Source organism: Etheostoma spectabile, chromosome 14 (genome assembly GCF_008692095.1).
Source record: "Etheostoma spectabile isolate EspeVRDwgs_2016 chromosome 14, UIUC_Espe_1.0, whole genome shotgun sequence".
Classification (NCBI taxonomy): Eukaryota; Metazoa; Chordata; class Actinopteri; order Perciformes; family Percidae; genus Etheostoma; species Etheostoma spectabile.
Genome location: NC_045746.1, coordinates 21,270,335 through 21,279,096, shown reverse-complemented (window position 1 = coordinate 21,279,096; position 8,762 = coordinate 21,270,335). Strand labels below are relative to the sequence as shown.

General features: G+C 42.5%; 1 protein-coding gene across 4 annotated transcripts in view; it reads left to right on the top strand.

The window, feature by feature from the left end:
- Nucleotides 1-8,762, top strand: part of col9a1c (collagen, type IX, alpha 1c) — a 40,760-nt gene that overhangs the window by 29,249 nt on the left and 2,749 nt on the right. For all 4 annotated transcript variants that reach the window (XM_032534845.1, XM_032534846.1, XM_032534844.1 and 1 more), the window contains 16 exons: nt 690-743; nt 827-880; nt 968-1,021; nt 1,264-1,317; nt 1,831-1,875; nt 2,344-2,397; nt 2,484-2,537; nt 2,623-2,676; nt 3,222-3,293; nt 3,407-3,442; nt 3,538-3,582; nt 4,524-4,556; nt 4,845-4,991; nt 6,394-6,448; nt 6,558-6,752; nt 7,254-7,340. In XM_032534845.1, coding sequence (XP_032390736.1) covers nt 690-743; nt 827-880; nt 968-1,021; nt 1,264-1,317; nt 1,831-1,875; nt 2,344-2,397; nt 2,484-2,537; nt 2,623-2,676; nt 3,222-3,293; nt 3,407-3,442; nt 3,538-3,582; nt 4,524-4,556; nt 4,845-4,991; nt 6,394-6,448; nt 6,558-6,752; nt 7,254-7,340 — 1,093 coding nt within the window. The remainder of the gene's footprint in view (nt 1-689; nt 744-826; nt 881-967; nt 1,022-1,263; nt 1,318-1,830; nt 1,876-2,343; nt 2,398-2,483; nt 2,538-2,622; nt 2,677-3,221; nt 3,294-3,406; nt 3,443-3,537; nt 3,583-4,523; nt 4,557-4,844; nt 4,992-6,393; nt 6,449-6,557; nt 6,753-7,253; nt 7,341-8,762) is intronic.

The following is an 8,762-nucleotide window of genomic DNA, read 5'->3' as shown; positions in this document are numbered from 1 at the left end:
GGGATGAGCTTTAATGCAATATCTACATTGCCCATTACCAGCAACCAGTCATCCAGTGCTCCAAAGGCACATTCTGTTCACTAATCGGATATCATTTTAAAAAACTAACTACAAAAACATTGGAGAACCCTTTTGCAATTATGTAAGCACATTATGTAATGTGAAAACTGCTGCGCTGGTTAAAGAAACAATGCAACTGATCTCAGCTGCTATTCTGTCTATGATGGAGGGCAATGGAAATGTTTGAGTGACCCCAAACTTTTGACCGGTGGTGTAGATATTTTGAAAAACTTGATATCTTGAAAAATGTGACCCAAAGACAACACAAGGGTTAAATGCATCATTGTTGAAATAGACCACTTAGCAACATGCATTATTGGGACATGAATGGCACATAGATGGAGAAAGAGAAGATGAATGAGGAGCTCAGTGTGTCATAGGAAGTCCCCCAGCAGTCTAAACCTGTAACTGAAGGGGGGTCCAAGGCAAACCTGGGCCAGCACTAGCTATAAGTCTTATCAAAGACGAGAGTCCTAAGCTCGCTCTTAAATGTGGAGACGGTGTCTGCAAGCAGTCTTAGTTGGACCGGCGCTATGTCCTCGACTCGTTTGCGTTCACTTTAATCGCACGAGGCCAGGATGTAATTGAAAACTCCAACTCTCTGCTGTGCCTCTGATCTCTTCTCTCAGGGTGTGGAGGGAATCCGTGGACGTCAGGGTTTGGAGGGTGCCAAGGGCGACGAGGTGAGTTCTGCACTTTAAGTTCTGGATTATGTTGCAAAAAAACATTACCTGAAAGTTGTTTGTTTTTGTGTAACTTTGATTAGGGAGCTGTGGGACCTCAAGGAGAACAGGGTCCTGCAGGGGAAAAGGGAGACGTTGTAAGTACGCTGATGGGATTGGACAAACTCATTCACTCATATGCACACTGCGGTTAAGAGTTCTAACTGTGTGGTGTGACACTACAGGGAGAGCCTGGTAAAGACGGCTTGGATGGACTTCCCGGAGTTGACGGAGCCAAGGTGACTTCTCAGTTTCAACAGCAAACATTTTGTCTATTACAGTATTAAATATCTTCAAATATTTTGTCCAAAAATATCCACATATTGAGTCGAACGTTCATTTCGCACCCTGGACACAATGCTCAGACCATCACGGTACACTGCAACTCGCTTTATGCACTTTTGCAGCAGTAAATGTGCATGGACTATTAATCTAACCCTATTCAATAATGTATTTGTATGAATACACTTGTACTCAACAGGGAGAGGCTGGTACTGCTGGAGCTAGTGGTGTCAGGGGGATTGTGGGTATTCCAGTAAGTCCAACTTTCTATGTTTCTATAAGTGTTATATATAAAAAATCTGTCTGCTACATTTTATTAAGTTTGAATAGTGCTCCAAGTCAAAGCAAGGAAAACTAGAGGAGGAGAAGGTCGTCTCTGAAGCAACGGAGCAGGACAGATCAATAAAACCTTTAAGTCAAACAACCAGCACGAAGACAGATCTAATGCCATCAGCACACCTACAGTACCTTTGCCTCTGAGTGTGCAGATATGGTTTCTCACTCAATCTGTTTAACTGAGTCTACAAACAGCACAGTAGAAAGTTTTTGACCCCTTATCTTCTGAAGAAGCTGTGAAGTCTCTTCTTTCATTTGCTGGAGAGAGATTTTCACAAATTACAACAAAAGTGCATCCTAGGGATTTTCCCTGGTAAATAATTTGCAAAGAAAAAAGCATTTTTTGTACAGAGCCTCCACTAAATGCAGTATAAACTCTTCAATAAGTCGGTATTTTCTCTTTTTGAATGATGTGTCGTTGTTCCCATAGGGGCTGCCAGGGAAGCAGGGAGTAGTTGGACCCACTGGTGCAAAGGTAAGTGGAATCATCTCCTATGCAAGGAGACATGTCCACATGGTGCCTTCAAAATGGTATTGTTGCCCTAACCCCTTAACAGAACTCACTACATATACTACACTACCTTCCTTTTTACATTCAGTCTTATTCATTTGCAATACTGCCTACATATATGTATGTCTTATAAAATTACATTACTTTTTCATCTTGTATTTGTTTATTTTTTTAGCCCTTTGTCTTAACTTGTACTCTTTTTTCCATTGGTCCTAGATTCAGGTTTTGCTTTTGCTTGTGTGTTTTATGTTTTTTTTTCTTTATAGTTATAGTGTGGTTATTGTTGGAACTTGGACTAATATTGTCATTGCCGGCAATTACTCCTGTTGCACGTGACAAATAACATGAATAAGAACATTGAACCTTGAACCAACCAAGCAGACTGAGCGGACAGAAATGCAAAGACTAACACCATTCCTGTTTTGGATGTAGGGGGATACTGGTGCTGAGGGACCCGTCGGGCCAGTCGGACTCCCTGGAAAGACTGTGAGATTCTCTCGTTATATCCATGTGTTAGTTTGACAAACGTGCTGCAAGTCCTATTATCAAACCCGACATCTGTTTTCATACAGGGGGAGTCTGGCAATGATGGACAAGATGGGAAACCAGGAAGTAAAGGATCAACCGTGAGTTTATATTTACTTGTGTGTTGGTCATTTTAAGCTTTCATCTGTATTGATTTTTGTGTGTGATGTTGTTTTCAACGTCCAGGGTGAAAGAGGAAAACAAGGGCCAGTTGGGCCTGCAGGTCCTCCAGGCATCCAGGTGAGGCAGAATAATAATTTATGACACGGCTTGGTTGAATACTTGATTCTGATTGGTCTGTCACAGCATTCTGCGGTCTGCTATTTCTGTGTACGGTAACAAGATGGTTGCTGAGTATAACAGATCGTTGGCATCAACAAACAGTTTTAAATCAATACATTCATTTTTACATCTATATTTGTGCGTAAAGGGAGGTCGTACCGCTGATCAGTGAATCAAAAGTGCAAACACAGCGTAAGTTAGCACCACGTTAAGCTCATTCACTGGGTCGATGCTCGTCAGCGGTAAAGTTAACGGTGTTATCAGCGGGTAACCGCCGTATAAGTAGCCGTGTAAAGAGCCATGTAATAAGGGGGATAATGCCGTCATTATTGAGAATTAGAAACCAGACTGGGTGATGCTAAAGTTCCATACATAAAATAAGTAAAACTAGCCCAATATGCGTTACAGAGCAGTTCATGATAATAAGAGTTTATATAAAAAAGGATATTTAACATTGCAAAAAAAATGAAATGAATAGAACATGTAAACTGATATTTTTCCAGGGTGACAAAGGAGATAAAGGTAGCATTGGTGCCATGGGACTGAAGGGTCATACTGGACACAAAGGTGATCAGGTTAGACAAATCTCATTTTACCAATGTTATGTGTCTCCACATCCATAATGATAAGAGTCTTTAGGTGTGGTGAAGTAAATTAAATGCAACTAAATTTCTCATGTGTTGTCTAGGGACCTATGGGACCAATGGGACCAAAAGGAAGTTTGGTAAGAACTGTTCTAACCTCTGTCTGTGAATGACGTCTCGCAGCCATTGCATTGGTCCAGTAGTGACAGACTGGGCGTGTTGTCTTTGTTTAAAGGGGGACACAGGCATAGCAGGAGATCCTGGGGTCAAAGGAGACCAGGTATGTGGACCAAAGTTTTTATTTGAGAACGTATGTGTATTAAGAACATAGACTGTAAAAAATAGCTTCGGGTTTTGGAAATATAGCTGTTGCCATCTTGGTGGGAGGTGGCGATGTTTGACGACAGGGTTGGAGCTGGGGAGGATGACGCGGCAAAGTCAGTGTTGTATATGGTTGCAACGGCGCCGCGCTAAGCTAAACGCTAAAGGGGGAACTCTTTGCGACCCTTCTGAAGAGAGTTTCCAGTGGAGATTAACCTGCTGATAAACGCAGACTTCCAGGTACTGCCAGCAGCATTCATCTGCATGTACGGCATTACAGAAAACCTGCAAACATTACCTTACGTTACCAAGTACAACTAGCGGTAGCTAGCTAGCTTGTTTGGCATAACGCTGAACAAAACAACTTTAGGCAACCAAAATGTTTCTATCAACTTTGATAAAGTGAAAACACACAGCGAGAGTTCTGTGTTGGAGACGAAAACACAGACAACACCCAAAACCAAGTCCTTGGATATTTTAATGTACACAGGGCCATGGTTAGCATTGCTAAGTCTCTGCCATGATTGACAGGTCGGCGTCCTAAAGCATCCTCTTCTTTGTTGTTGATTATTGACAATATATAACATAATGAGTACTGTGCTTTATTGAAGAAGACTGGAAAGTGGCAAAAACTTATTATAAAAATGTTTTCTGATAATAAATGAAGTTAGAAGTAGGGTCATTTCCTGTAGAATTTTATAGAGACGGACTTCTTTTTGCAGCCAGTGACGTCGCCCCCTGCTGGAAATGAAATAGAATGCAGGTTTAAGGCACTTAAATTGGCTTCACTTGTCAAACTCTAAAGCTTCGTCCTTTGTTTTTACAGTCTATGATTGAGAATGCAACACTGTGTCTGTTAGTGGATTTGAAAGATGTCAACTAATCTTTGTGTGTTTTCAGGGCCCTCCTGGTGTTACTGGAATCAAAGGAGAGGTATTGAACTACAGATTGTACTGCAGCTAACACACGTCTGTTTCTGTTGCCTATGGATCTTAGAAATTGATAATTCCACCACTGCGCTGTAACACCTGCTATTACTAGTGGCTTGCATTGTATGTGAACAAAACAATGTTAACTAGTTGAACTATCTTTATGAAATCTCCACACATAACACAATAATAAGGATTTGAGACTTACCAGTTAAAACAATGATTGAACATAGTTTTAGTCTCACCAATGTCAGAAGGGGATAGTCATTTTCTTTTTCTTTCTCACATTAAGCGTGGAGAAAAAGGCCAACGAGGGGCTACAGGAGACGAGGGACGACCAGGCCAGCCGGGCCACTCCGGTTTGTCTGGTCCAATGGGAGCTCGAGGGCTGGAGGGAGAACCAGGCGTTCCTGGATCACCAGGCCCCAGAGGTCTGCCTGTAAGTGTTTCCATTGCCAATATACATAATGAACACACTATCCTCAGCAGCAGCACATGTTCTACCCATAGTGACCTTCAAGAGCAAAACCTAGACAGTTCAGCCATAAGTGGAGATGGAACAACTTTCAACTCTCATCAAGAGTCCACATATGATGTGTCCTATTGACTTTGGTGATCCATCGTCAGGTCAACGTTGTAACGTGTCCACCTAAAAGTTATGTAAGAGTGTTTGGAGACTAGTCAGCAAGCGAGCTGTTGCTTGAGCACAGAAGCTTAAACAGGTATTCAACAGTAGTAAATAAAATAAAGTTAAAATAATCAGCTTACAGTAACGTTAATGGATAAATTATTGAAAGATTCAGCCTCGCCCAATGTAGCAATAGCCTAGTAGGCTAGTTGTAGGATTGCTGACCAAACCAACTTAATTATTGGCAGTTCAGTTGTATGAAAAAAATTGTAATGCACGATGGGTAATGGGTTTTCATATGACAGGGCTTTGGAGGTACCTCCGACCAAAAAGGTTGGGAACTACTGTGCATTGCCACCACTTGGAATTCTTCAATCAAATCTGAAGAATTGGATTTGAATCACTCTTGCAACTAAACCCTGCCTACCCACATCACACTCACTTTGATGTCTCTTTTGAATGTCCGATATTGTGAGAAGTGAAATTTGCATGTCTTTCTTATTGTAAATACTTTGAAAGAATCAAAACACCAAATCAAGAGAAATGCACAATCCGTATTCAGAAACTTCTTAAAACGAGCCGTCACAATTCTACGATATCTAGGTAGGAAGTGTCGCTACAGCGTCGTTACGGTCATTCCCCGGCTGCAAAGATACGGAAGCGGAAGACATGAAAACACTGACCAATCAGAGCAGACTGGGCTTTTTTAAGAGGACAACTTAAAGAGACAGATGCGTTTCAGGGTGACTACTGGTATATTCAGACAGACAGTATGAGAAAATAATGTGTTTTTGAACATTAGATCATGTAAACATGTTCTATTAGAAACCCAAAATACAAGTTTGAACCTGAAAATAAGCATAATATTGAACATGTAACATTGTTGTATTTGTTTTTTATGAAATACAGAAATATAGTCTATTATTATTGTATTATTTGCATGGTAGCATTGTCAGTGTAGCATGTTAGTGTGCTGACATTCACATTTAGCTCTTAGCATTCCCATGCAGCCTCACAGAGCTGCTAGCATGGCTGTAGACTTGCAGTATGCTTGTTGTCAAGCAGTGCATTCTCACCCCATAACAGGGCTTTTAATATCTCTTACTTTTAAGTCATCAGGAATCTGGGGGATTTTGAAATTACACAAACTATGATCTTAGTTACAACAACCAGCAATCACATTGAACAATTCATTTTTATTTATTATTCACAGGGCCCAAAAGTGAATGACGAGAAGCTTCGGGAAATGTGCTCAGCTGTTGTTGAAGGTGCAGCTTGTTAATTAATAACATCCTTATCTTAATGTTTATTCAAGCCATAGTCACACTCTTTATGGCTACGTCCTGTTTGAAGCTGATTTGTTCTTTGTCCTTTTAGAACAATTAGCAGAGTTTATGAAAGAGTTTCTGAAGAGGCCGGCAGCCATTGGTGCCCCTGGTACTCCTGGACCGGTAGGACCTCCCGGCCCCCCTGGACCAATTGGAGTGGCAGGAGCAGCAGGGTCTCCAGGTCCGGCTGGTGCCAAAGGCCATCCGGGCTTCTTTGGGCTTCCGGGCTTACCGGGCAGTAAAGGTCAGTGAGCCTTTTTTAAATTCCTCAATACTCCACCAAAGCCAGTGTTAAGATAACCCAAGCTGCTGCCCTCAGTCACCTCTGACAAAGCCTTTAGTGCTTTGTAAATACTGCATGTGTTTCCCCAGCACTGGCATAGATAAGCTGTGCCGCAGCGATAGCTTTTTGCTTTCACCTTTATTTTCCTGGAGAGCCTCCAGAACCCATACAATGGAAGTAATGGCGAGAAAATAAGTGGAGCCTTTAGAGAAAACCAAAACAATGCAGTACAACTTTGTCTTCACACTGCCAGAGCACACTGAAAGACGGTATGCAGAGCGCTCTGCGGATGGAAGGGCTTCACCCGCGCATAACGATCTCCAATTAATTACTCACTAAACAAGGCCGAGTCAGAGGCATTCAGTTTCCTAATTGCATCCCCATAACTGTGAAAACAGTATGCCTCTCCATTTCATCCTAGCGTTTATTTGTGTGTCCTCTACATGCTCTTCTGTTACGCAGGTGATGCTGGGGAGAAGGGAGACAAGGGAGACAAGGGAGTGGATGGTGTAGGAATCAAAGGAAGCCCAGGCGAACCGGGTGCACCAGGTAAGGCCCGTTCTCGTCATGATTACAGCACATTGTTGATGAGTATGTTCCTCTTTATTAACAACTGGAACTGAAATTCGTTGACCTTTTGTGTAAGGAAATATAAACCACAATGTTATGATGTCTTTGTGTAAATTTTCGATTTTTCAAAGTAGGAAAACAGTTTTTGGACATGGCTATTTGTGGTAACAGCATATAGGTTTCAAGCCTCTGGGGGGGCGTTTCCATGGCAGTGGGTGACTGACTTTTTAGGGCGGACTTTACATGGCCAGACTTTCTTTTACATCGTTTACATTGAAGACCCTATTTTAAGGATCTAAGCGCACGATGTGAAGCGCATGGCGCAGGTGTGTTTAGGGCGTGTCCAAATGCACTTCTGCTAGTTTGATGACGGGAAAAATTGTCGGAAGACGCATTGTTCAAAAGCGTTGACTTAGTGTCTTAATTAATTCAACGGTGTGTTCTGGGCGTAACATGCAATCAACCAATCAGAGGTCATCTCCCATTGCCGCGCATTTGTACCTTGGAGCATTGCTATTATGATGGCGGATTTTTTTATGTAGTCTCTTGCATGTGTGTGTGCTGTTGCGCTTCCCTGAGTGTGTAATAAGCATGGTGTGTGCGCGCTGTGGACGAGCCTAGACGCATTTACTAATGCGCTGTTAAAATAACAATGAAATGCTGCGTTATTGACTTTAGACCAGGTTTTTGTTGGTCAATGGCGCGATCCCTTCCCGCTGCCTCAAGATAGCAATACGCCAAGAATTCACCTGAACACACCTCCCTGTAAGACCAGCACACCCATGGGCGCGCAGACGGGCGCGGGTGCATTTGCTATTTCAACGACGTGGCCGCTGGACGGGAATTTAACAACGCCGTCACTCTTAAACTAGCAAAGACACTTGCGTCGGGCTTTGCGCTGCGCCGGGTGCGAGAGAGAGCCCTGAGTGTTCCTCTCTAAAACACGTGCTGACTGCATTCCCCTCCGGATAAAAGATGCTAAACTGTGTTTTCAAACACTTTGATTCCTGCATGGATGTCCGCTGGCTTGTCTTTTTCCTGTCCTTACTGCACCTCTTGGCCTTTAACAGCAACCAGTGGAATCATCAGTGGAAACCGTTAACAGAATTTTGTGCATTGCATCATCTGTGCACACATGAGCGTGCATGGGAGGCTTAATGTGCTACTACAAGACAACCTGGGCAGAAAAACAGCTCCATAGAGCTGCTTGCTATTAGTGATCAAAAACTCAACAGGGTCCTTTTAACTGTGGTGCTCTATTGATTGGTCCAATCCAATAAACCAGAGGGGATCAAGCTTTTTCTGTGGTGGCTCCAAGACTCTGGAACTCACTCCCTTTAGCCTTGAGAGCGTTGGATTCTGTGGAAACTTTTATAAAAACACCTCAAGACACATCTTTTT